We start from the raw sequence: 27896 nt of genomic DNA, 5'->3' as shown, positions 1-27896 counted from the left end.
CGTGAATGGGCAGCTCGTCAGCTCGTCGTGACAGAATGAAGTGACAAGGGCGTGTTGTGTGTAAAGGGGAGGGTGCAGCCAAGGCTCCGAGCTCATCAGGTCCCGCAACTCCTGTCGCTGCGCGGGCCTCTCTTCGAACAGAAGATCCGTGGGGATAACGAATGACTCGGGGCGGGGGGGTGGGGGGGTGGGGAGGACAGGGGGCGGGTGAGGGATTCAGAAAATAAAGTCCGCAAAAGAAGGCCTGTGATTTTTGGGCTCCTCGTTGTCCCTCTCAATGGTCAGTTTTGGGTTGCCCTCCTTGATTTCTTCCAGCAGCTTCTGGATTTGGGCGTCAGAATGATCGATCTTCAACCTGGTGGTACAATGTGGGGGGCGGTGAGAGGGAGGAGACATTGAAGGTTTTTTGGAGACTCATTCCAGACCCCCCGAGTGCCTGCCCGTCTCATGCGTTAGGGATTTTCAGTGATGGGACCATCTCTATGCTGCCCGGTAGAGTTCTATTATCGACTTGATAGGGACGGAATATGGCATCAGGCGACCCTCCTGATGGCATAAAGCCACTGGCAAGCTTTGGGTGCTCGGAGGTTCTTGGGGGTGATTTTCACGTCCTCGTTGGTGGGAGAGATGGAACGGATGCATGCACCTATGACATGGCTCTTACACCTACCAGCCCCATTTGCCTTTAATTTGCCCTAAAGTAGGGGTGTCGAACTCAATCAGAGAAGGGGCCAAAATCTAAAATCCAGCCTAAATCGCGGGCCGAATGGTTTACTGAACAGTCATAAACTGACAATGTCATAAACTGACAGCGGAGTGCAGTGATGACAGCGCGGTGCAGGCCACATTGCAAGGCCTGGCGGGCTGGATTTGGCCCACGGGCCTTGTGTTTGACACATGTGTGCTACGTAGGAGGACCCAGGATGAGACAGACAGACTTAAGCCAAGTCAGCCAGACCAGCTTTTTTTTTTTTTTTTTTTAATCCTTACCTGAGGGTATTTTTCCCATTGATTTTTTTATTGAGAGAGGAAGGGAGGGAGTAGGGGAGGGAGTAGGAGAGAGAGAGAGAGAGGGAAAAAGAGAGGGAAAGAGAGAGGGGGAAAAAAGAGGGAAAGACAGAGAGAGAGAGAGAGAGAGAGAGAGAGAGAGAGAGAGAGAGAGAGAAAGAGAGGGGGGGGGAAAGAGAAGCATCAATGTGAGAGAAACACATTGATTGGTGGCCTCCCCCACATGCCCCGACCTGGCCAGGGATCTAACCTGCAACCCAGGCACATGCCCTTAACTGGGAATCAAACCTGAGACCCTTCAGTGAGACTATAACCACTGAGCAACACCATCCAGGGCTAACCATGCTTTAGTTAACCTCTGATGATTGACAGCCGGCCCCATTTCTAAGATTCACCTTTTGGAAACTATGGTAACTATCGAGCCCAAACCCCGGGCATGTCCCTGGACCGGGAATCGAACTGTGACCTCCTGGTTTATGGGTCTAATCAAGAGAAGGCATTGACAGACAAATTACCTGGTGACCCGAACACCAATGGATTTAAAGAGAATGTTAGCCGAAACCGGTGTGGCTCAGTGGATAGAGCGTCGGCCTGTGGACTGAAGAGTCCCAGGTTCGATTCCGGTCAAGGGCATGTACTTTGGTTGTGGGCACATCCCCAGTAGGGGGTGTGCAGGAGGCAGCTGATGGATGTTTCTCTCATTGATGTTTCTAACTCTCTGTCCCTCTCCCTTCCTCTCTAAAAAAAAATTAATAATATATTTAAAAACAAAACAAAACGGAATGTTTGAGGAAGCTGTGCTTATAAGGAATCCTGCCATTGGTGCTCCCCTAAAAATCTACAATCCTGGTGCAAACTGGGGCCTCGGCGGGTCGTACCTAAGTTTCTGCAGAGGGCAGCTCGGAAGTTTCAGGACATCAGCCAGTGTCTTCATCCCGCTGTGCTCCAGGGAATTCTGGCCCAGGTCCAGACTGACGAGGTGCTGGCTGCTGCTGAGGGCCGATGCGAGGTCCCCACAACTAAACGGGATAATCCCACACCCCCATAACCTGGAGGCGAAGCACAAAAATCCATTCATTCACTCATTCATTCAACCAGTGCTTATTGGTACCGTCCCATACGCCAGGCACACTGTTGGGTCCTCAGCCTATTGCCAAGCTCGGAGGGAGGAGACCAGTGTGAGGCACTGTTGGGTTCTCAAAATATCCTTGTTGTTGAAAGTATTACACAAACCCCTCCCCCCATTGATCTCTTCTAGCCCCACTGCCTCCACCCCAGCCTTTACACCCTCCAATCCTTTTAAAAAAAATATATTTTATTGATTTTTTACAGAGAGGAAGGGAGATGGATAGAGAGTTAGAAACATCAATGAGAGAGAAACATCGATCAGCTGCCTCCTGCACACCCCTGACTGGGCATGTGCCCGCAACCAAGGTCCATGCCCTTGACCGGAATCAAACCCGGGACCTTCCGGTCTGCAAGCCGACACTATCCACTGAACCACACCGGTTAGGACTCTCCAATCCTTTTCATTATGAGCAGGTGGCACAATGATATGCCTACACATCTCAATATTGTCCCCAATAGAGCTGGGGGTGGAGGGGAGGGAGACTGTCACACGGATATGTCATTACAGACGCAGATTTAAGTACAGAAACCGTGACTGACCAGAGACGTCTTAGGCGACACAGGGGCTTCCTCAGAGCCTCACACAGGAACTTGACGCCCGTGATTCCGAGGTGGTTCCGCCCCAGGTCCAGGTGCATGAGCCTGGAGCCCTCCTGCAGGAGCTCGGAGAGGGCGATGCAGCCATTGCTGGTGATGCTGCAGTGGAACAGCCTGGAAGGAAGGAAAACACAACACAACATGGTTAGTCCTCCCGGGTGGGACGCAACCAAACCGTGATGGACAAGCTCAAGCCATGGAGTCATGGTTGCAGATTCAATCCCTGGCTCAGGTCTGGGCGTGTGCTGGAGGCAACCAATAAAAAACATATTTATTTAAAAATATTTGTATTGGCCGAAACTGGTTTGGCTCAGTGGATAGAGCATCAGCCTGCGGACTGAAAGGTCCTGGGTTCGATTACGATCAAGGGCATGTGCCTTGGCTGTGGGCACATCCCCAGTGGGGGGTGTGCAGGAGGCAGCTGATTGATGTTTCTCTCTCATCGATGTTTCTAACTCTCTATTTCTCTATTCCTCTCTGTAAAAAAAAAATCAATAAAATATATTAAAAAATATTTGTATTGATTTCAGAGAGGAAGGGAGAGGGAGGGAGAGAGAGAGAGAGGAACATCAATGATGAGAATCATGGATCGGCTGCCTCCTGCACACCCCCGACTGGGGATGGAGCCCACACCTGGGCCTGTGCCCTTGGGCGGAATCAAACCCAGGACCCTTCAGTCCGAAGGCCAATGCTCTATCCACTGAGCCAAATCTGCTAGAGCGACTTATTTTAGTCGTTATTAATTTTTAAAATTGAATTTATTGGGGGTGATATTGGTTAATAAAATTATGCGGGTTTGGACATACAATTCTTTTTAAAAAACATTAAAAAAAATCAAACCTAGAAGACAGCTGCATCCCCCAATTCCTGTAGAATAGAATACCATTTGTACTTCCCCCCCACAACACCCTTTCCCCAGGTGTCACCAGAAACAGCACACTTAGGGTAGTCAGAGAATTGAGTAAGTCCATCTGGAATCCAGCACACGCACACAGACACAGATACACACAAACAACACACAGACAGAGACACACACACACAGAGACATACAGCACAAAGACACACACAGAGACATACACACAGACACAGAGACACACCCACACAGAGACATATACAGACACACACACACAGACACACACAAACACACAGAGACAGACACACAACACACACAGATACACACAACACAGACACACACACAACACACAAACAGACACACACTGAGATACACACACAGACAGATGGGCACACACACACACACACACACACACACACACACACACACACACAGAGTCAGTGGGGACTTACACCAGGGTCTGCAGCTGACATTCCGGGTAGCTCAAGCCCTCACACAGAAGTCTCACCCCGTGGTCCCCAAGGTCGTTCCTGGCCAGGCACAGGTGTGTCAGCCTCGGGTTGACCATCAGACTGGAGGAGAGCTCCTTGCAGTAGGTGGCTGTGAGGTGACAGTTTTCCAGCCTGTGGTGGGGGAAGCACCACACACACCCACAGTCAGGTGGTCAGAGGGTGAGAAGGTTCCCGAAGCCCTGCCTTTTTAGCTGAGAGCTCTCCTTGTTGTCAGCAGGGCTGAATCATCTGGGACTGCTAAAAAGCATGCCCCCCCCCCCCCCCAACCTGAAAAGGATTGCTTGCTGCCAGACAGCTCAGAGCATCTCAATCTGCATGGTAGTGCCTCCTGTTGGCCAAACACCTGAACAGTTGTAGGCTATTCCCCAATCTGACAATGCTTCTATAAACCTTACCCTTTGAAGTGTATTATCTCCACCTTGCCTTAGGACAAATTATGTTAATAAAAAGCAAGGGTCCTGAGACAAGGAGAAGTCTTTAGCTCCTTTAGCTGAAGCTCCACTGACCCCCAATGTCTTTTATTTTTAAAAATATATTGTATTGATTTTTTACAGAGAGGAAGGGAAAGGGTGAGCGAGTTAGAAACATTGATGAGAGAGAAACATAGATCAGCTGCTTCCTGCAACCAAGATACATGCCCTTGACCGGAATTGAACCTGGGACCCTTCAATCTGCAAGCTGACATTCTACCCACTGAGCCAAACCAGTTAGGCAAGGACGAGATAGTTTTAAAAGGCATTGGGGCCCTAATCAGTTTGGCTCAGTGGATAGAGTGTCAGGCTGTGGACTGAAGGGTCCTGGGTTCGATTCCGGTCAAGGGCATGTACCTTGGTTGCGGTCACATCCCCAGTGGAGGTGTGTGCAGGAGGCAGCTGATGGATGTTTCTCTCTCATCGATGTTTTTAGCTCTCTATCCCTCTCCCTTCCTCTCTGTACAAGTCAATAAAATATATATATATATATATATATATATATATATATATATATATATATATATATATAAAACCCTATCTCGTCCTTGGACTTCTTACTGAATCTACGCATCAGCTCCTTTCTACAGATTGCTGAACCCTTTGCAATGCCGGGACAAGAACCCTGGCACTTGTCCACCCCCTACCCTCTCTCTCTGATCACATACACATATGTGATCACAGTCACAAAGTGACAGGAGCAAGAGAAGAGTGAGATGCCCGGGACCCAAAAATGGGAACCAAGTGTCCACCTCAGTAGGTTGCCCAGCAAATATGAGCGTTACTGTCGCTCTTCCCTATATGGTCTCAGATCTAAAAAAAAAAAAATTAAAACAATGAAGATGCCCCCTGGGGAAAGAGGAGACACTCACGACAGCCTCTGCAGGGTGCAGTTGGGGTGCCTCAAAGTCATGTACAGCCGCTTGGCGCCCTCATCCTGGAACTCACTGGCCGTGATGTTCAAGCACGTGAGGGAATGGTTCGTCTCGAGGGAGGCGGCGAGGTCAGCCCACTGCTGGGCGGTGGCAGAGCAAGACACCAACCTGCAAGGAGACACGGGAGGATGTCACCCTGGAGAACCAAACCCTGGACCGTGGCAGGTACCTGGTTTGCAGGTTCGATCCCCAATCCTCTTGGTTGCCTCCTGCATGAGCTCTTACCAGGGCTCGGGCTGGAAGGAGCCTGCAACTAAGTATGAGTCCTTGATCAGAATCGAACCTGGGACCCTTCGGTCCACAGGCCGACGCTCTAGCCACTGAGCCAGACTGGCCAGGGCAATAATAATAAAGCTTTCTACATGATCTCGTCCTCCGATGGGAGCCTCTAGACATTCTTATTCCAGTGGTTCTCCAACAGCCCCACCTCTACCGGGAACAGTACTGTTTCTAATCAGAATAAGAGATTCCAGTCCCCTCCCCCCCCAATTTATGCAGAATTGCCGAATAGGCGCGTGGCAGCTGTCTTCACGTGCGGTGGAGTCTCTGTGCCGGCGAGAGGTACCTGAGATATTGCAGGTTACACTTTGGGTGAAGCAGGACCCCACACAGTACGGGAAGCACATGTTTCTGATCACTTCCTTCCAGGGTCAGGTGTGTGAGGCTCTCGTAACCACCGAGGATGGCGCAGAAGTGTCGGTAAGCATTGGCTGGGGAGAGATTTCGGAGGCTAGGGCGGAGAAAACAAACATGAGCTCTTGAACCTCCACTGCACACGCACGAACACAGAGGGCTGCCCTGTACTTACACATTAGAAACGGATTTCTTCTTATTAATTATTTTATTTATATTGTTTGAAGCATTACAAATAGTAGTACATATGTCTCCTCCCCCTTTAACCTTCCCCCCAGCTTCCCCTATCCCCCAGCATATGCCTTCCCCTCCTTTCCCCTCCTCCCAGGTCTTGTGTCCATTGGTTATGCTTATATGCATGCATACAAGTCCTTCAGTTGATCTCTTACAGCCCCCTACCCCCATCCTCCCCTGCCTTCCCACTGTAGTTTGACAGTCTGTTCAATGGTTCTTTACTTCTATATCTATTTTTTAGAAACGAATTTCTTCTCATAGTTTCACCTTTATCGAGGTATTACCAACAAATAAAAATTACACATATTCAAGGCCTACGATGTAATGTTGGACTTAATGCTTTCTAAAAAATATATTTTAATCCATTTCAGAGAGGAAGGGAAAGGGGCAGAGAGATAGAAGTGATGAGAGAGAATCATTGATCGGCTGCCTCCTGCAAGCCCCCTACTGGGGAGATTGAGCCCAGAACCCAGGTACGTGCCCTTGACTAGAATCGAACCTGGGACCTTTCAATCCGAAGGCCAATGCTTTATCCACTGAGCCAAACAGGCCAGGACGTGGACTTCATGCTTTGATACACATGTACCTGGTGAGAGCGTCACCACCACCAAGCTAATTAGCATATCTGTCACCTCTCACCGCCACCACTTCCTTCCTTCGTTTTGTGGTGAGACCGCTAAGATCAGATCTCTTCATTCTTCTGGAGCGTCTTCACAGTGCATGTCTGCAACTCTGTACTCTTGACTAACATCGCGTTTTAGACACGATTAGACACTTCAACTCACTTATTTTTTAAATCCTCACTGGAGGATATCCCCCCTCCCCCTTGATCTTTAGAGGGAGTGGAAGGGAGGAAGAAAGGGGAAGAGAGAGAGGAAGAGAGAGAGAAAGACATATCAACTGGTTGCCTCCCATATGTGCCCCGACCGGGGCTGGGAATGGAACCTGCAATTGAGGTGCATGCCCTTGACCAGAAATTGAACCCGTGACTCTGAGCAAAATCCCTGAGCAAAATCAGCCAGGACTCTTTTTTATTTTTATTTTTTAAATCTTCACTTGAGAATATGTATTTTTCATTGATTCTAGGGAGAGTGGAAGGAAGGGGAGGGGGAAGAAGAGAGAGAGAGAGAGAGAGAGAGAGAGAGAGAGAGAGAGAGAGAGAGAAAGAGAGCACGCCCTAACCGGTTTGGCTCAGTGGATAGAGCCTTGGCCTGTGGACTGAAAGGTCCTAGGTTCGATTCTAGTCAAGGGCATGTACCTTGGTTGCGGGCACATCCCTAGTAGGGGGTGTGCAGGAGGCAGCTGATCGATGTTTCTCTCTCATTGATGTTTCTAACTATCCCTTTCCCTTTCTGTAAAAAATCAATAAAATATATTAAAAAAAATAAAGAACTCAGACTACTCCATAATCTCCGGCACGCCCTTGGGGTTGTAACCCCAGGGTTCGCTTCTACTTACACCAGTCTCTGGAGGCTGCGGGGCGCGGAGGCGATGTTTTCACAGAGAACCCCGACGGCCGAGGCGCTGAGGGAGCTCTGGCTGAGGTCCAGGGAGACCAGGTTCCTGCTGGAGCAGACAGCGGCGCAGAGGTCCGCCCAGAAGGGAAGCAGGTGCTGGTCGCTCTGGGACCTACGGCCACGCGAGGAGGGCGGGGGCTTACCAACACGGCTGAGCGAGGACCCACATCTGTATGTCATCGCGGGGGTCCTTGGGGTTGCCCTGGGCACCCACCCCTAACACACAAGGACAACTCTGAAAGTTGAGGATGGCCCTGGCCCGGTAGCCCTGTTGGTTAGAGCGTTATCCAGGTACGTCAGTGTTGCAGGTTTGATCCCTGGTCAGGGAACAAAGAATCAGCCAATGGCCCTAGCAGGTGTGGCTCAGTGGATAGAGCGTCGGCCTGCGGGCTGAAGGGTCTCAGGTTCCATTCTGGTCAGGGACACATGCCTGGGTTGTGGGCTTGATCCCCAGTGGGGGACCTGCAAGAGGCAACTGATCAATGATTCTCTGTCATCATTGATGTTTCAATCTCTCTGTCCCTCTCCCTTCCTCTCTTTAAAAAAAACAACAACAATAAAATATATTAAAAAATAAAAGGAAAAATATCCTCAGACGAGGATTAAAAAAAAAAGTAAGAGGAAATACTGGCGTTAAGTCATGCCAAGCAGGAGGCTGTCCTCCACAATGGAGCTGGCATGAGGCTAAAGGAAAAAAACACACACTCTCTCCTTCTCTCTGAAATCAATAAAAAATATATATTTTAAAATATTAAACTTTAAAGAAACAGCTGCAACCGGTTTGGCTCAGTGGACAGAGCATTGGCGTATGGACTGGAAGGTCCCAGGTTTGATTCTGATCAAGGGCATGTGCCTTGGTTGCAGGCACAACCCAGCTGGTCGATGTTTCTCATCGACGTTTCTAGCTCTCAATCCTCTCTGTAAAAAAAATCAATAAAAATATTAAAAAAAATTAAACTTTAAAGAAACAAATCCAGCCGGTGTGGCTCAGTGGTTGAGCATCACTCTATGAACCAGGAGGTCACGGTTGGATTCCCGGTCAGGGCAGCGGATCCATGACTCTTTCATCATTGATGTCTCCCTCTCCTTCTCCTTCTCCCTCTCCCTCTGAAATCTATAAATATATTTTAAAAATAAAATAAAAACACAGATGGGGTAGGAAAAGCGATTCCTTACCGCTCCGCCCACGGGCCTGGCTCCCGGGACCTGTCCTCCGCGAAGATGCCCTTCTCCACCTGCAGGGAGAGCCTGCGCAGGTCCCGGCTGTGCCCGAGGCAGAAGGCCGCGTGCACCAGGTCCCGCTCGCTCTGCAGGTGCAGGGCCAGCTCCGTGACGGGAGCCAGCGCCTCCCGCACCAGCGCCCCGTCCTGGGACTCGTACAGGCAGCGCAGCAGCTCCCGGGTGTCCGCCCTGGAGGAGGAGGGCCGGTCCCCGGCTACGCGCGTCGCCCGCAGCAGCTCTTGCCTCACCTCCCGGCACACGCGGCAGCCGAAGGCGGACTCCAGCTCCTGGGCGCGCTCCTCGTTGGCCAGGCCGAACAGGAAGCGGCCCACGCGGGCCAGGCTGGGGTTCCGCAGCCGCTCCTCCTTGGAGAGCAGCGCGCGCACGTCCCCGATGCCCTGCTCTGCGCAGCCACAGCCGCAGCCGCCCGCGCCCCCGGGGAGCCCCGCACCGCCGTCCAGCAAGTAGAACAGGGCGGCCAGGAACTGCTGGACGCTGAGGTGCAGGAAGGCGTAGCAGCCCTCGCAGTCCGCGTCCGCCTGCAGCACCTTGCCTTCCAGGAAAGGGCGCAGGTCGGCCTCGCTGACGCCCAGCTGCCCGAGATCTTGGCCATCGAACAGGGACTTGTGCGCCCAGACGCCCTGGGCGGCCAGGAGGCTCAGGGCGCGGAGCGCAGTGGGGAGGCGTGGGGCGGGGCCTGCCAGGTGGGGGCACTGGCCGCACAGGAAGCGCAGGAACAGCGAGGTGGGGGTCCGGCAGGTGTTGGCCGGGTCCTCCCCCTTGTCCAGCTGCCCCTTCAGGCAGGTGCACGCGACCCAGCACACGGCGGGCGCCGCGCCCATGCGGAACAGCGCCGGGCTGGCCTTCATGCCCTGGAAGGCGCGCAGGGCCTGGTCCTGCTGCTCAAAGTGCTCCAGGAAGTAGCCCCTGCGCTCCGCCTCCTGGAACCCCTCCACCTGGACCAGCAGCGGCTGGTCCAGCAGGAGCCGCAGCTCGCCCAGGGCCTCGGGGCGCGTGGTGACCAGCAGCGTGGCCTTGGGCAGCAGCTTCCTCTTCAGCAAGCTGCCCAGCAGGACGGGCACGGGCTTGGGCTCCTTCCAGTCGCCGCAGATGTCATGGATGAGGGAGCCCGAGGGGACTCGGAGCTCGTCGAAGCCGTCGATGACCACCAGGACCTCCTGGCCCTGGGCGAGGACCTGAGGGCCGGCCTCCTGCGTGTCCGGGCGCTTCTTGGCCAGGAGCTCCGCGAAGGTGCAGGCGCAGGCGCCCTGGCGGCCCAGCTCCTTGCAGCTGAGGTAGAAGGCGGAGGGCAGGGTCGCAGGGAGGTGGTCCTGGGCCCAGTCCAGCATCCACTTCTTGGCCAGCGTGGTCTTGCCCACGCCCGCCGCGCCCTGCAGCACCACGGTGTGCGGGAAGGGCCCGGCCGGCGCGTGGGGGTTGCAGAAGGGGACCAGGCTCTCATATCCCTGCGGGAATGTATGGGGGTGTTCGCTGGCTTTGGGCCAAAGGTTTTGCTTCCAAATGGGCCCGGAAGTCTTCCATATGTTGCTGTACGAGTCCTGCTGACCTGCAGGGGGAGGAGAGGAGGGAGAGATGGGGTCTAGCTGGTTAAACATTGGGAACAGAGTGATTTGTGTCAAGTAGGAAAGAAACAGGCGCACACACACACACACACACACACACAGATTCACACACCTACACAGACACACACGCAGACACACACACGACACACACACACACCACACACACACACACACACAGACACACACACAATACACACACAGACCCACACACAGACACATACAGACACACAGACATACCCGCAGATGCCCCCCTAGACACACACAGACACACACAGACACCCCCAGTCACCCCCCAGACACCCTTCCAGACACCCCCCCAGACACACAGACACCCACACATAGACACCCCCCCCAGACATATACATAGACACATACAGGCATACACACACAGGCACACCCTGGCGCACGCGCGCGCGCACACACACACACACACACACACACACACACACGGGGAAGTGAGGTTTCTAAAGAGCCACCCAATGCCGAGCTCGGGCCAGGGAGATCTGAGACGCACCTGGCGTTTCTCCCTCCGAACTTTCCGTTGCGTCTTCTGGGTTGGTGACACTTCCGCCCTGTACTTGAGCGAGCTCTGTAATGTAGAGATTAGGGTGAGCTTGCCACAGAACAGGTGCGTGTTACAGGCAATGGAACGTGACACGGCCTGGATGAAGAATGAACTGAATGGAGAGCATGGGTGGGCCTGGAGGGTGCTGTGCTCAGTGATGTACCTCAGACAGAGAAAGACAAATGCCTCACGATGTCACTTATATGTGGAATCTAATAAACAAAATAAACTATCAAAACAATAAAACAGACTTGCCCTGGATAGAGCATGGGCCTGTGGACCAAAAGGTCCCAAGTTCGATTCAGTTCAAGGGCACATGCCTCCCAGTAGGGGGCTTGCAGGAGGCAGTCAATCAATGATTCTCTCTCATCATTGATGTTTTTCTCTCTCCCTTCCTCTTGAAATCAATAAAAATATATATTAAAAAACCACAACAGACTCACAGATACAGAGAACAGACTGACAACTGCCAGAGGGGAGGGTGTTGTGGGTCTGGGTGAAACAGGGGAAGGGACCAAGCCAAAACAACAACAATAACTCAACTTTCCTGCCAGGAGGCAACAGGGTTTGGGGAAAATAGAGGGTAAAGGTGGGTAAATGGTGATGGAAGGAGCCTTGACTTGCAGTGGTGAACACACAGTGCCATATATAGATGAGGTGTTGTAGAATTCTACCCGACACTTATATGATTTTATTAACTCATATCACCCCAATAAATTCAATAAAAAAGGGAAAGAATGTCATCGCAATAACTTTGTATGGTGCCAGGTGGGTACTAGACAGATCAGGGGGAACGTGTCTTAAGTTATGTAAATGTCTAATCACTATGATGTATACCTGAACCTATATTGTACGTCATCTGTAATGAAAAAATAAAACGATAGAAAGAATACTTAAAAAAAAAATAGGTGTAGTTACTTCAGCGGAAGTGTGGTGATAAATTATAGGCTCTAGGGAGTAGAAAATCTAATCGAAATTATTAAAAAAATACATTTTATTGATTTCTTTAACAGAGAGGGATAGAGTTAGGTATATTGATGAAAGAGAAACATCGATTAGCTGCCACCTGCACACCCCCTACTGGGGATGTGCCTGCCACCAAGGTACATGCCCTTGACCAGAATCGGACCTGGGACTCTTGAGTCTGCAGGCTGACGCTCTATCCATTGAGCCACACTAGTTAGGGCTAATCTAAATTCTTGGTCTACAAGTTGTATTGGCATGTGTGACCATGTGACGGCTGGGCTCACAGAGAGGAAGAAAGCAAATTACTCCCTAAATTGAGTTTCAAGGCCTCGACGTGGTAGAACCATGAACAAGAAGTCATTGCTCTATTGAAGCTGGATGTGATTTGCCCTGGCCACTGGGACTCGGTTAGAGTGTCCCCCATGCAACAAATCAGGGCACATGCCGAGGTTTTGGGTTTGGTCCCCGGGCTGGGCATGTGAGGGAGGCAACCAATCAACGTTTCTCACTCATATCAATGTCTTCTCTCTCCCTCCCTCTCTTAACCCATCTCCCAACACACACACACACACACACACACACACACACACACACAGAAACAAATACAAAGAAAAACCCACCACCTGACAGACTTGGGGGAAAAACTAATGCTACATGTACTAGGATAGTGGTTGGCAAACTCATTAGTCAACAGAGCCAAATATCAACAGTACAACGATTGAAAATTCCTTTTGAGAGCCCAATTTTTAAAACTTAAACTCCTTCTAACGCCACTTCTTCAAAATAGACTCGCCCAGGCCATGGTCTATTTTGTGGAAGAGCCACACTCAAGGGGCCAAAGAGCCGCAGTTTGCCGACCACGGGATTAGGATACCAGTTGAGGTTAAGTCTTCACCATGGTTGCTCCGTGAGAGTCTCCCTTTGATACAGTTAAAGTTGTCTGGGCATCTTAAAGTATATCTTAAAGTACAAAATCTAAGAGACACTCTCTCCAACGTACTCCTAATTTTCCTAGGAAGTGAATTCTTTTTCTTTCCAATAGTCATTTCCCTCCTCTAGGGAGGAGACATCCCCCATGAGATAGTGGGTGATTGTATATGTTGGAGAAAATGAAATTGGAGGGAGGTGGGGTTCCCAAATGAGAGGACATGGAAAAGCAGGGGAAGGGATTCTCTTAGCTTCCTCTAACACTAGATGTTCCAAGACCAACCAGGCTCTTCTCCTCCTCCTCCTCCTTTTCTTCCTTCTTCTCCTTCTCTTCCTCGTCCTCCTCTTCCTTCTCCTCCTTTCTGCTGTTGTATTTTTTCCTCGTTTGCACATTTGGGTTCCCAAGTCCGTGCTATCCCTGAAGAAAAGAAGGGACATGATGGGCTTGTTGCTGTACCAGTATGGAGTCTTCAGTTTGGCAGAGGTGGGACTTCAAGGTGGTTCAAGGTCAACCGTTGGGTCTCAGTGTTTAAGCCCAGGCCACATAGGAAGGGTGCCAAGGATGTACGGGAGATGAAGTGTGCCAAGCCATGACATCAGGCTTACATGCCTTTTCTGACAAGGGGCTACCGATGGAGGTAAGAATACATGGTCAGGACCCTGGACAGAGAGCTCAGTTGGTTAGCATGTCATCCTAACACGCCAAGGTTGTGAGTTCAACCCCTGTTCGGGGCACATACAAGAATCAACCAATGAATGCATCATTAAGTGGAACAACAAGCCCTGACCAGTTTAGCTCAGTGGATAGGTCATCGGCCTGCAGACTGAAGGGACCCAGGTTTGATTTTGGTCAAGGGCATGCACCTTGGTTGTGGGCATAACCCCAGTAGGGAGTGAGCATGAGGCAATTGATCCATGTTTCTCTCTCATCGATGTTTCTAACTCTCTATCCCTCTCCCTTCCTCTCCGTAAAAAAGTCAATAAAATATATTAAAAAAAGTGGATCATCAAGCCAAACCCCCCCCCTTAAAAAAATAAAAAAAAAGAATACCCAGTCTGAGCCCTGGCTGTTGTGGCTCAGTGGTTAGAGTGTTGGCCCATGCATCGAAGGGTTGCAAGTTTGATTCCCAGTCAAGGGTATGTACAATACCTGGATTGCAGGTTTGACTCCCAGCCCAGGTCAGGCACATATGGGAGGCAACCAATCCATGTGTATCTCTCTCACATTGATACTTCTCTCTCTTTCTCTGTCCCTTTCCCCTCCCCCTTCCTCTCTTCCACTAAAAATCAATGAGAAAAATATCCCGGGGTGAGGATCCACCAAAAACAAACAAAAATAAAAACACACCAAGTGAAAACTATTCTTAGTTCGTAGGTGGGTGGGACTGGCTTTGTGAGTCAGAGCTTGGCAACCCCTGACCCGTCGAGGCCTTGGCCATAGGGAAGTCTAACACCCAGCATATCTAGGTCCCAAGAGAAAGCTCTCTCTGATTTCTAGTGTCCATTCTGCCCCATGTTACCTCTCCATGCCTTACACTTCCTACCACCGCCGCCGCCTGCGTGACTGCAGAGAGGAAGTCTTGTACTTCTTGGCTGTCTGAGCTCTTGGCATAATATCTGTTCTCTAAATCCCCAAATCTCACATTAAAAAAACAAAACAAAACAAAAACAAAAAGACTGTTAAGGAGATAACTTACCTGATGGTGGAATTGCGTTTTCCTGAAGAGACTTCAAGGCCGCTTCTGAAAAAGCAGGGGGTGAGAGATGTGCGGCTTTCAGAGCCAGACCCTGAACTGAGTACAACTCTGGTGTTCCTCACGGTGCTTTCAGACCTGTAACTTCCCTAATCCCGCACCTGACTGCTCAGCAGTTAGCGTCAACCTATGAACCTGGAGGTCACAGTTTGATTCCCAGTCAGGGTACATGTATGTATATGTATTTGTGTGTGTTTGTGTTTGTGTGTGTGTGTGTGTGTGTATACACACACACACACACACACTTGTATAGGTACATGTATAGGTACATGCATATGTATAATAAAGACAGGGCACACTAAGCTAAAAATGAAGCACCAGTTGAAATAAAACCAGAAAAATATTTAAATATATATTTGTATTAATTTAAGAGAGAAAGGGAGAGGGAGAGAGAGAGATGGAAACATCTATAATAGTAAAAGCGTAATATGCTAATTAGACCACAAGTCCTTCCAGATGAGGTTGGGGTTGAAAGGGAAGCCGGTGTCAGCAGCCAGGGGAAGGAAGGCCAACTCTTGCACGAATTTTGTGCATGGGGCTTCTAGTCAACCATGAGAGAGAATCATGGATCAGCTGCCTCCTGCACGCCCTCTACTGGGGACAGAGCCCACAACTTGGGTATGTGCCCTGACTGGGAATTGAACCGTGACCTTCTAGTTCATAGATCAGTGTTCAACCACTGAGCAGCACTGGCCTGGCCAGAAATTTTTTAAAAAAAGAAAAAAAGTCATAGGAGGAGGCTACTATGTCAGGTAGTAGAGCCCTCCAAGTAGGAATTAAACACTTGGGGATGTACACAGGCATCACCTAGGACAGTGGTCGGCAAACTGCGGCTTGTGAGTCACATGTGGCTCTTTGGCCCCTTGAGTGTGGCTCTTCCACAAAATACCACATGTGCAGGAGCGCATGTACAGTGCGATGGAAATTTCGTGGCCCATGCGCAGAAGTCGGTTTTCGGCCTGGGCGAGTCTGTTTTGAAGAAGTGGTGTTAGAACACTCAAGGGGCCAAAGAGCTGTGGTTTGCCGACCACTGACTTCGGAAACCTTGAAGAACCCCATGCCAATGGCTGGACCTAGAGGGTACAATGCTCAGTGAAATGAGCCAGGCAGAGAAAGACAAGGACCACAGGGTCTCAGGCATCTGTGGAATCTAAAGAACAAAACCAACCAATCAACCAACCAACCAACCAACCAAAGATAAAGACTCAGAGATAAAGACTGGTGGTTGTCAGATGGGAGGGGCTTGGGTTGCTGAGTGAAAAAGGGGAAGGGATTCACATGCCCAAATTGGGCCCAACCCACGTGGCTCAGTGGTTGAGCCTTGTCCTATGAACCAGAAGGCCACAGTTCGATTCCAGGTCAGAGTCAGGGCACATGCTTGGGTTGTGGGCTCGGTCCCCAGCGGGGAGCATGCAAGGGGCAGCTGATTACTGGTTTTCTCTCATCACTGATGTCTCTCTCTCACTCCCTCTTCCTCTCCCTTCTTCTCTGAAATCAATCAGAATATGTTTTAAAAAGTGCAGATTGAAGTCACAGAATAGTGATGGGATGTAAAGTATAGCATAGGGAATATACACTGAGTGGCCAGATGATGATGATCTCTGAACGCATAATAATCTGGTCACTCAGTGTATTTGTATATAATTAGAGGCCCGGTGCATGAATTCATGATGGGTGGTCCTTCCAGCCTGGCCAAGGGGAGGGGACATGAGTGGTTGGCCGGCCTGCTTGCTGGTCGAACTCCTGGTTAAGGGGATCATTTGCATAATAGCCTTTAAAAAATATATATTTCATTGATTTTCCACAGAGAGGAAGGGAGAGGGATAGAGAGCTGGAAACATCAATGAGAGAGAAACATCGACCATCTGCCTCCTGTACACCTCCTACTGGGTATGTGCCCACAACCAATGTACATGCCCTTTACCAGAATCAAACCTGGGACCCCTCAGTCCGCAGAGCAACGCTCCATCCACTGAGCCAAACCGGTTTCGGCTGCATATTAGCCTTTTATTCTATAGGATACACACGGAGTGGCCAGATTATTATTTGTCCAGAGATCATCATCATCTGGCCATTCAGTGTAGTCAACAGTTTTGGAAGGACGGGACACAGGAGAGATTAACCAGAGAACTTATAGGCACATATGCACCACCCACGGACACAGACAGTATCGCCATGAAGGCCTGGAGAGGAAGGGGGAGTGGGGTAGAGGGAGTCCATGGGGGAAGAAGAGGGGACATCTGTAATACTTTCAACAATAAAGATAAATTAAAAAAATCCCAAACAAACCAGAGTTGTAATAACTACGTACAGTGTCTGATCGGGACTACAGTTATTGCGGGAATCATTTGGTAAGGTATGTGGATGTCGCCAAGACCAGTTTGGCTCAATGGATAGAGCGTCGGCCTGAGGACTGAAGAGTCCCAGGTTTGATTCTGGTCAAGGGCATGTACCTTGGTTGCGGGCGCATCCCTGGTGTGGGGTGTGCAGGAGGCAGCTGGTCGATGTTTCTCTCTCCCCTCTCCCTTCCTCTCTGTAAAAAATAAAAAAATATTAAAAAGGTATGTGGATGTCTACCCACTATGCTGTCCACCTGAATCTAATATGAAATAATATGGAATGTCAAATATTAATAATAAAAAAGGAACTACATGCCTAGGGGGAGCCGTAGATCAGCGAGTGACATGGGCGTCCCCAGCAATCGGTGCCAGATGTCAGTATATTTCAAGCTCCCCAGGAGATCGCCACGAACAGTGAGAGTGGGGAACCCCGTGACATAAAACATGGCTCTCCACTCGGGACACTTGGCCACATGTGTAGACATCTTTGGTTGTCACCAGCGGGAGGGGGGGTGAGGGGGCAGTGTGCTGCAAGCATGTAAGGGTTAGAGGTGTTGGGATGCCAGCGCCCGGGTACCAGGGGTGCTAACTATCCCACAGGGCATGGAACGTCCCTTTCTTTCCCCAAGAGAGTCACCCGGCCCCCAATGCTGCTGACCTAAAGCACCATAGGGTTGCAATGTTTGAATGTGTGTAAGGATGTTTATAGAACTACTACATGGGGAAGAAAACATTACACAGTTAATAGGAATTAAAAACAAAACAGAGCCAAAACCGGTGTGGCTCAGTGGATAGAGCATCAGTCTATGGACTGAAGAGTCCTGGGTTCTATTCTGGTCAAGGAGATGTACCTTGGTTGCGGGCACATCCCCAGTAGGGGGTGTGCAGGAGGCAGCTGGTCGATGTTTCTCTCTCATTGATGTTTCTAGCTCTCTATTCCTCTCCCTTCCTCTCTGTAAAAAAAATCAATAAAATATATTAAAAAAAGAGAAATAGCTAGGATATAAGTGGCGAGGATATAAGAACAACATAGACCGATGAACAAGAACAAACCCAGAGATAAGGAGCCATGGGTCAGGCTGTTGGACCTCAGAGGGAGGGTGGGGATAAAAGGGAGAGATCAACCAAAAGACTTATGTGCGCACATGTGAGCCTAACCAGTGGTCAAGGACAATAGGGGGGTAGGGGCATGAGTGTGGGGGGTGGGGGATTGGAATGGGGGGTTGAGTACAAATATGTAATTACCTTAATCAATAAATAAATTTATAAAAAATAAAAAATATATATTTAAAAAAAGAAATAGCTAGGATATAAGTGGCAAGGATATTAAGTGGCAAGGATATAAAAATGACACTTTGTGTTGAGCCCAGGTGGCACCTCCGAGGTTCCCTGTTATCTCTGTGTTTCTCAAACCCTGGACACCCCCTCCCCGCCAGGACACAGGGCGGCCTCCCGCCGGCTCACCTCTGAGCTCGTCCTTGGCTCTCTTGGACAGATCCATCCGGTTCATCTTGTCGAAGACCTGGATGGTCACCATCTCCACCCAGAAGATGGGGCAGCAGGTGGTGAGGATCTCCGCCAGCTGCCGCCCGCTGGCCTCGTCCACCTCCGCCTGGGAGACGTGCTGCAGTCCATCTTGTGGGGGAAGGGTCCTCAGCAGAGACTTGAACTTGCTCAGCTCCTCCTGCTCCAGCTGCTCCAGGAGAGGCCGCAGGTTGAAGTCCATCTTGTCCTGCGTGGGAGAGCTGAGCTTTGGGCCACAGACTGCTACATGGCCATGAGAAAGAAGGGAACCCTTCCCTTTTGTGACAGCGCGGAGGGGCCTGGAGAGTAGTGTGCTAAGTGAAATAAACCAGTCAGAGAGAGACCACGATCGCATGATCTCACTTATACATGGAGTCTAATCAACAAAATAAACTGACCAACAAGATAGGTCCAGAGACATGGAAGCATGGAACAGATGGACAGACCTCAGAGGAGGAGGATGGAGGATGAAGGGGAAGAGTAGGGCTAACCAAAGAACACATATGCATCTAGGCATAGCCTGTGGACACAACAATAGTGTGGGGGAAGGCCTGGGGTGGGTGGAGAGAGGCAAAGGAGTGGAAAACGGGGGACATCTGTAATACTGTCAACAATAAGCTAAAAATGAATAAATAAAATAAAAGGCAAAATAAAAAGTGGCGGTACATTTACACAATGGAGTACTATGTGGCTGTAAAGAAGGAAATCCTTCCTGGCCAGTGTGGCTCAGTGGTTGAGCAAAAGACCTATGAACCAGAAGGTCACGGTTCGATTCCCAGTCAGGTCAAGGGCACAGGTTGCGGCTCATTCCTCAGTGTGGGGCATGCAGGAGGCAACGCATCCATGATTCTCTCCCATCATTGATGTTTCCATCTCTCTCTCCCTCTCCCTTCCTCTCTGAAACCAATAAAAATATATATAAAAAAAGAGAAATCTTACCTTTTGCAACAGCATGGATGGACCTGGAGATTAGACAAATACCATATGATCTCACTTACATGTGGACTCTAATGAACAAAATGAACCGATGCACAAAATAGAAGAGGCCTGGATGGAGGGGACAGACAACTGGAGGAGGGAAGGGGAGTGGGAGGGGCTGGACAAAAGGAGGTGAAGGGATTACTCAAAGGACATCTGTGCATAACCCACAGACAACAGATGAGGGTGGTGGTGGCCAGAGGGGGTGGGGACAGACTGGATGGAGGTGGGCAAAGAATGGGAAAAAAAAATATATATATTTATTGATTTTTTTACGGAGAGGAAGAGAGAGGGATAGAGAGTCAGAAACATCGATGAGAGAGAATCTTCGATCAGCTGCCTCTTGCACACCCCCTACTGGGGATGTGCCTGCAACCAATGTACATGCCCTTGACCAGAATCGAACCCGGGATCCTTCAGTCCACAGACCGATACTCTATCCACTGAGCCAAACCGGTTTCGGTAATGGGGGGCCTTAATAGTGTCAACAATAAAAAAAACACCAAAACAACCATAGCAACTACCCCATTCCTAATGCCATTTGTATGCAATTCAGGTGTTACCCATCTAATTTAGCCCTCATTGATATACTCTGGTTTCTCTTCAGATCGTACAAATCTTTCGCCTTTTACTAATTTAGCCCTCATTGAAAGGCTTGAATGAGATCACGTGTAAGGACGATCCTTTTAAAACAGGGAAAGGCACTGAAGACTGATTCATCTGCCTCTCAGCATAACGATGATTGCTTGTCTCATTTTCTTTTTTTTTTTTTTAATATATTTTATTGATTTTGTACAGAGAGGAAGGGAGAGAGATAGAGAGTTAGAAACATCGATGAGAGAGAGTCATCGATCAGCTGCCTCTTGCACACCCCCTACCGGGGATGCGCCCGCAACCAAGGTACATGCCCTTGACCGGAATCGAACCCGGGACCCTTCAGTCCCCAAGTCGACGCTCTATCCATTGAGCCAAACCGGTCCCGGCAGCTTGTCTCATTTTCAATTCTTATAAGTATATCTCCAATAGGACATGATCTCACTCATCTGGGGGAAATGCTGAACAACATAGACTGAGGAACAAGAACAGACCCAGATCCAAGGAGCCATGGGTCAGACTGTCGGACCTCAGAGAGAGGGTGGGGATAAAAGGGAGAGATCAACCAAAGGACTTGTGTGCACACACATGAGCCTTAACAGTGGTCAAGGACAATAGTGGGGTGGGGGCATTCGTGGGGGTGGGTGGGGGATTGGAATGGGGGGGGTTGAGGACAAATATGTGGTACCTTAATCAATAAATAAATTAATGAAAAAAAAATAAAACACAGGGAAAGGAGATTTAGAGAGATGAGTGACTGTCTTTCTCTGCCAGCTGTGGCCTGTGGAAGCAAACACTTGAATCAGAGAAGCCTTCCTTCAGGTGCTGTGATCTCAGGAATTGACTCCCATAGACACCCCCCCCTCCCGCCCCCGAACCCCCATCCAGACATCAGCTGCAAAAACAAGGGCATTTCAGAAGAGAAGCACCAACTGGTTAAATCCAGAATAAAGTCTCATGTGAAGGCTGGGAGACGAGCCGATGGAGTGAAATGGGTCAGAACCTGGTGGGCCTTTGAGGCCGTGGATGGTTAGGCCACCCGCATCGAGTAGCTACAGTGGGAAGAGAAAAGTCACACCTGCAACGGGTCCACAATCACAGCAACGAACCATATCTTGCACCCAAGGACTGTGTCTACACCCATGTGTTCAATGGTTGTATATTTATTGTACATTGAGATATAACCATGAAATCAGAAGAACAAAATAAACAAAGAAAACAAAACAGGAATGGATTCACAGATACAGGGAACAGATCGAGTGGCCAGAGGGGAGGAGGGTTGGGGGACTGGGGGACAAGGAAGGAGGGACGAACAGGTACAATTTGGTAGTTACAAAATCGTCACAGGGACGTAAATCACAGCCTAAGGAGTAGAGTCGATACTATTTAGCGGCCATGTGTGGTGCCCAAATGGGTACTAGACTTATCGGGGAATTCACATCATGAGTTCTATAGATGCCTACCCACTGTGCTCTACACCTGAAGCGAATATAAAGTAATAGTGAATGTCAGAGTGATTTAAAAAATGTTAACCAACAAAAGAAATGTTAAGGGGAGATTCTTAGGACTGGTCTTGACCTTCCTGTCTTTAGACTGTGTTTCATCTGTAAGAGGGCATATTTTCTAGAACAGTGGTCGGCAAACTGCGGCTCTCAAGCCACACGCGGCTCGATGGCCCCTTGAGTGTGGCTCTTCCACAAAATACCTCGGCCTGGGCGAGTCTATTTTGAACAAGTGGCATTAGAAGAAGTTTAAAAAATTGGGCTCTCAAAAGAAATTTCAATCGTTGTCCTATTGATATTTGGCTCTGTTGACTAATGGGTTTGCGGACCACTGGAACCTAGGCCAACGAATCAGCTGCCTGATGGAGGCCCGTCAGAGAAGGACCCCAACTCTTGTGTTTGGCAGACAAGGTCTTAAGAAGAGCAATTTCAGGGGAATGGTAGGGCAGGAAGCGAGACTGTGAAGGGCAGAAACATGCATGAGGTGTCTTGGTGTGGAGGTATGGGCTTAAAATAAATGGAAGGACAAATCCACCTCTCTCTCGCTCTCTCTCTCGCTCTCTCTCTCGCTCTCTCCCCCCCCCTTCTCCCCACCCCCCGCCTCTCAAGTCAATTTTTAAAAATATCTGTATGTGCCCAGCTGGCGTGCCTCAATGGTTAAGCATCAGCCTATGAACCAAAGTTATACTTATTTCTAGGAACTTGGCTAAGAAGAGTGAAATCAGAGATTCGATACCGGCTTCAGGGAAAATGGGAGTTTGGACCTGGCTTCCCATGGCCACACATTAGCCTCAACGTTGACCACGGGGTGTGTCTTTTACCCTTAAAACGTTCATTGCAAACAGCACGCTTTGCACACAAAACAGGTTAGTTTTAAGATGTTCTCATTTGGCCAACGTTAATCCAACTTACATTTGTATCCAGTGATCTTAGGAAACTGAGCTTCAGCAAGAGAGGGAAAAAAACAAACACCCCACTATTCAGTTATAGGAGTCATGGTCAGAGGGAAATATGACTTGAAATTTCAAAGGTTTAACATTAAAAAGAAAGGAGGGGAAGCATTTTTATTGTAGACTTAACAGCTGAATGAAGACAGAGACTCATGGAGTAAAGAAGCCAGGATGCTACTCACCTCGCCCGCGCCCTCGCCAGCGCCCGGACCCATGTTCTGACCAAAGACACCTGAGGTTTGGAAACCCGCCTATAAGAAGGGTCTCTTTCCACCCAAGCTCTGTGATTGGCCCGCTGCCGAGAACTTCCCGCCTCCAGCGTGATTACTTGATAGGTGGAGACCCATTCTCTAATTTGAGCTTCCATTCCCCACCGGGTTCTCCACCTTGTTAAACTCACCTGCCTGGAGCATCGCTTTCAAGTACCGAGGCCCAGAGAGTCTGCCGTGTAGGTCGGTGGGGGCTGCCCGGATGTAGGAGTTCTCTTAAAGAGTCCCAGGTGATGGAAATTGGGGCCAAGCTTGAGAACCAGGGCTTGGGACCTTCAGCTGTGATTTAGCTGCTTCCTGTTGTCATACAGATATTTTTAAAAATTGAAGAGAGAGAGAGAGAGAGAGAGAGAGAGAGAGAGAGAGAGAGAGAGAGAGAGAGAGAGAGGTGATTTATTATCCCACTTATGCTACATTCATTGGTTGATTCTTGTATGTTAGGGATTGAACCTGCAACCTTAGTGTGTGGGGAGGATGCGCTTTAACCAACTGAGCTACCCGTCCAGGGCCAATATATATATTTTATTTTTGAAATTACATTTATTTTACATTAAACTTTTTGTCATACAACCTTCAAGATCTGGCCTATACTCCACACTGGCACACATCGGTTTAGATAAGTCACATTTCTGTTCTCTGTATCTAGGAGTCTATTTCTATGTTGTTTGTTTATTTGTTTATTTTGTTCATGAAATTCCGCCTACGAGTGGGATTGTACGGTATTTGTCTTCCTCTGACTGGCTTATTTCACTTAGCACAATACTCTCCAGGTCCAAAATGGAATTTGAGCTGAAATAGTCAACAGCTCCATTTTCAGAGCAATGTTTCAGAAACGCAGGCATCTTCAACTTCTGAGACACGTCACACTGGTTAGAATACATGCCATCTGTGTAATGGATATATAAGGGTCACCTGGTCAACCACCTTATACTCAAGGACTGGAGAGCAACATAAGTCCATACCGGGAGTCTGGGAAAACACTTCTCTGTTAAAAGAAATCGTTGCATGGCTCATAGGTGAGAATATTTGCTCTCAAGAATAAAAATATTCCTTACCATAGCATGTTTTACAGGGAAATTGAGATGGCATGTCCAGTGTTCAAAGTTTGTATTTCATTTTTTAAAATCCTCATTTGAGGATATTTTCCCATTGATTTTTAGAGAGGGTGAAAGTGAGGGAAAGAGAGAGAGAGAGAGAGAGAGAGAGAGAGAGAGCGATGTGAGAGAGACACTTGGATCATTTGCCTCCTGCTCTAGCCCTGACTGGGGCTGGAGATCAAATGTGCAACCCAGGTACCTGCCCTTGACTGGGAATGGAACCCATGACCCTTCAGTGAAATGGGTTGATACTCTAACCACTGAACACACCAGCCAGGGCCATTATCCTATATAATAAAGAGGTAATATGCAAATTGACCATCACTCCAACATACAAGATGGCTGCCTCATGTGGTCAAATATGGCCGCCCCCATGTGGACACAAGATGGCCAACAAGGGAGGGGAGTTGTGGGTGATCAGACCAGCAGGGGAGGGCAGTTGGGAGTGATCAGGCCTGCAGAAGAGGACAGTTGGGGTGACCAGGTCTGCAGGAAAGAACAGTTGGGGCAACCAGGCCAGCAGAGGAGGGCAGTTGGGGTGACCAGGCAGGAGGAGAGGGCAGTTAGGGGTGAACAGGCCAGCAGGAGAGGGCAGTCATGCTGGCAGGGGAACAGTTAGTTAGGCAATGATCATTATATATATATATATATATATATATATATATATATATATATATATATATATATTTTTTTTTTTTTTGGTGTGTGTGACTATTTGCATGTGTGTTTTTTAAGGAATATGGCTATTTAAGAAATGTGGCTATTTAAGGAATACTGTCCTAAAAAAGAAAAGAAAGTAAAGAATACTGAACTGAGACTTCCACTTTGTGCAACCATCCTTTGCGGTCAAGTTCCCCAAATGGGTTTGTCGACTTGAATGTGATTCACATCTTATATTTGGACACGTGTCGCAAACTGCTCCCCAGAAATTCTGCACAACGGCCAACTTCTTCTTCTTCTTCTTCTTCTTTTTTTAAACAAACAAATGTAGTTTAAAAAGTCACAGAGATAGAAGAAGTGAGTGGGAGAAGAAATGGGCTCAGGAAACATGTGATAGAGGCAAAAGAAGGGGCCCCGGGAGCTTAGGAGAGGGAAGGGTAAAAGTAGCTTGCAAAGCCGAAACCGGTTTGGCTTGGTGGATAGAGCGTCGGTCTGTGGACTGAAAGGTCCCAAGTTTGATTCCGATCAAGGGAATGTGCCTTGGTTGCGGGCACATCCCCAGTAGGGGGTGTGCAGGAGGCAGCTGGTTAATGTTTCTCTCATTGATGTTTCTAACTCTCTATCTCTCTCCCACCCTCTATGTAAAAAGTCAATAAAATGTATTATAAAAAAAGAGTAGCTTGCAAGGAGGAAGAAGAGAGGAAGGGTAATGTGGGGGCATGTTCCCAGAAGGGAGAGTCACAACTTCTTCCTCTAATTCAACCACAGAGGCGGGTCAGCTGCTGCAGCCTCTGGGTAGCTCTCACATCTGCTCTTTCCTTCCAAGCCCACGGCCTCACTGGAGCTCAGACCTGACCTTCTCTGAGATGGCTTCTTTCATGAGCCTGCAAATGGTTTCCCCTCCCCTCAGGCCCCTTGCAGTCCCATCTCCACTGTGGCCTCTGGTGAGATCTGTCTCAGACACCATTCAGAGGCATCACTGCTCCATTCAATACTCTGCCTTCATCCCAGCCCCCCCTCCCCCTTTCTTTTCTTATTCTCGCATTTAATGAATTAATTTTTTTTAAAAAAATATATTTTATTGATTTTGTACAGAGAGGAAGGGAGAGAGACAGAGAGTTAGAAACATCGATGAGAGAGAGTCATCGATCAGCTGCCTCTTGCACACCCCCTACTGGGGATATGCCCGCAACCAAGGTACATGCCCTTGACCGGAATCGAACCTGGGACCTTTCAATCCCCAAGCCGACGCTCTATCCATTGAGCCAAACCGGTTTCGGCTGAATTTATTTTTTTATTTTAAAATTTTTGGAGCCGGGCCCAGACCTTTTCGCATGCCTGACCTTCCTAACTGTCTCTAGGTGGCCTCTTCTGTAAATCCTTGATTCTAAGACTCTGCCTCAGCTGGTCTTCCGTTGGTTATTCAGGGTGGTTGTTATTTCATTTGTTAATTAAACATATGTGTTTTTTTTTGGAGTGGAAGGGAGAGGGATAAAGAGAGAGAAACATCAATGATGAGAGAGAATCATTGATCAGATGTCTCCTGCACACCCCCACATGAGGGATGGAGCCTGCAACCTGGGCAGGTGCCCTTGACTGGAATCAAACTTGAAACCCTTTGGTCTGCAGGCCATCGCTCTATTCACTAAGCCAATCTGGCTAGGGCAAGTTATTGTCTCTTGGCTGTCTGTATTAGAACTAAGGGTTTTATAAATTACACTGTTTTCTGATGGATGGCCTCAGCTGTGTGAAGAAGCCGTAGGATCAATCTTTAACCACCCCCCTCCAGCTCTCTGCTTTTACAACACTTAAACTCTGCCATTATACATAACACGCAAGTAAACATGTGTGGTTATATTCCAACAAAACTTTAATTATGGCCCTGGCTGGGGAGCTCAGTCAGTTAAAGCATCATCCGGATACACCAAGGTTGTGGGTTCCATCCCTCGCAGGGCACATACAAGAATCTATACTAATAAAAGGGTAATATAGACCAGATAGACAGGACATCTTCTGGACAAAGACATGGTGGTGTGGCTGAGGCAGAGGTGGTTAGGGGTGATCAGGCAGGCAGAGTGGTTATGGGCGATCAGGTAGGCAGGAAGATGAGTGGTTAGGAGCCAGTGGTCCCAGATTGTGAGAGGAATGTCCTGGATTCAAGAGGGTGCAGGCTAGGCTGATAGACACCCCCCTCCCCGCCCCCAGTGTACAAATTTCATGCACTGGGCCTCTAGTTAACCAATAAGTGCCTACATAAGTGGAACAACAAATTGGTCTCTCTCTCTCTCTCTCTCTCTCTCTCTCTCTCTCTCTCTCTCTTCTCTCTAAATCAATACTTGTTTTTGAATATATATCCATTTTATAGGGAGAGGAAGAGAGGGGGAGAAAGAGAGAGAAAAACATTGATGTGGGAAAGAAACATTGATCTGTTGTCTCCTGTACTCATCCCGACTGGGGATTGACCCCACGACCTAGGTATGTGCCCTGAATGGGAATCGAACCTGCAACCTTTTGGTATACATTCCCACCCCTGAGCCTCCCCGCCAGGGCTAGACCACACATTTTTGACAAGAGGAATGGTTTTGGGATCTTTTCTGTGCATCTCTAGGCTGTAATAGAAAACCTGGCACCCAAGACGATGTAAGTATATATTTTTTAAATCCATGAGAACATACACACAGTACTCTGCCATCGTCCCAATCACCCGGGAGGGTCCCGGGCATTGCTGGGCAATTGCAAGTGGAGGTTCTGGAACTGACTGGGTGATCATCTCCAGATTCAGGGGCGCCAGGGCCTTCTTTTTTTCGGGTAACGCGGATGGGTTCCCTCAGTCCGGCTGACAGCCTCAGATTTAGAAGCAACAACGCCAGAGGAGGGACCTTCCAACCAGCAGCTCTGAGTCCTAGTGTCCGGAGCATGGCTCATCGCCGGGCGACCGTGGCATACTCGCTGGCCTGGGTCGGCCCAGGCAGCAAGGAGGGGGCTGAAGCTGTCCCAGGGGTGGGGGCATTAAAGGCCACTTGGATATAGGTGACGTCCTGTGGGTCTCTAGCTTCAGAGGCCTGAGGGAGGAAGGGAGA

General features: G+C 49.0%; 2 protein-coding genes across 9 annotated transcripts in view; both read right to left on the bottom strand.

Annotated features, from left to right (window-relative positions):
• Window positions 1-2: 2 nt before the first annotated feature.
• On the bottom strand, window positions 3-27586 carry NLRP2 (NLR family pyrin domain containing 2). Of its 2 annotated transcripts, XM_084906292.1 has the most exons (14): window positions 27492-27586; window positions 23191-23356; window positions 18707-18974; window positions 14847-14891; window positions 13433-13567; window positions 11206-11280; window positions 9064-10675; window positions 7829-7999; window positions 6069-6233; window positions 5441-5611; window positions 4039-4209; window positions 2677-2847; window positions 1887-2057; window positions 3-355 (listed from the first exon to the last, which is right to left on the bottom strand). In XM_084906292.1, the coding sequence occupies exons 3-14, from the start codon at window positions 18966-18968 to the stop codon at window positions 217-219; spliced, it is 3288 nt and encodes a 1095-aa protein (XP_084762418.1). In that variant the 5' UTR covers window positions 18969-18974; window positions 23191-23356; window positions 27492-27586; the 3' UTR covers window positions 3-216. The 2 variants fall into 2 exon arrangements, with proteins under 2 accessions (XP_084762418.1, XP_084762417.1); XM_084906291.1 differs by lacking the exons at window positions 23191-23356; window positions 27492-27586 and having other exon boundaries at window positions 18707-19381.
• The window catches only part of LOC311633552 (leukocyte immunoglobulin-like receptor subfamily A member 6), a 54880-nt gene continuing 54435 nt past the window's right edge, over window positions 27452-27896 (bottom strand). For 5 of the 7 annotated variants that reach the window (XM_084906323.1, XM_084906322.1, XM_084906329.1 and 2 more), the window contains one exon: window positions 27452-27896. In XM_084906323.1, the coding sequence (XP_084762449.1) occupies window positions 27738-27896 (159 nt within the window). In that variant the 3' untranslated portion in view covers window positions 27452-27737. The other 2 variants (XM_084906325.1, XM_084906324.1) reach the window with 1 other exon arrangement.

Source organism: Pipistrellus hanaki (assembly GCF_964339955.1).
Source record: "Pipistrellus hanaki genome assembly, chromosome: 15".
Taxonomy (NCBI): Eukaryota; Metazoa; Chordata; class Mammalia; order Chiroptera; family Vespertilionidae; genus Pipistrellus; species Pipistrellus hanaki.
Note: the sequence above shows the minus strand (reverse complement) of the source record. Positions and strands in the feature narration are given on the sequence as shown.

Coding starts and splice junctions, on each gene's coding strand:
- NLRP2 (XM_084906291.1), bottom strand. CDS start 19,121: ATGCGATCGTGGTCTCTCTCTGACTGGTTTATTTCACTTAGCACACTA. Junction 5,612..6,068: donor TGTAACCTGCAATATCTCAG/GTACCTCTCGCC, acceptor GTCTCCTTGCAG/GTTGGTGTCTTGCTCTGCCA. Junction 356..1,886: donor TGCCCTCTGCAGAAACTTAG/GTACGACCCGCC, acceptor TTGTACCACCAG/GTTGAAGATCGATCATTCTG.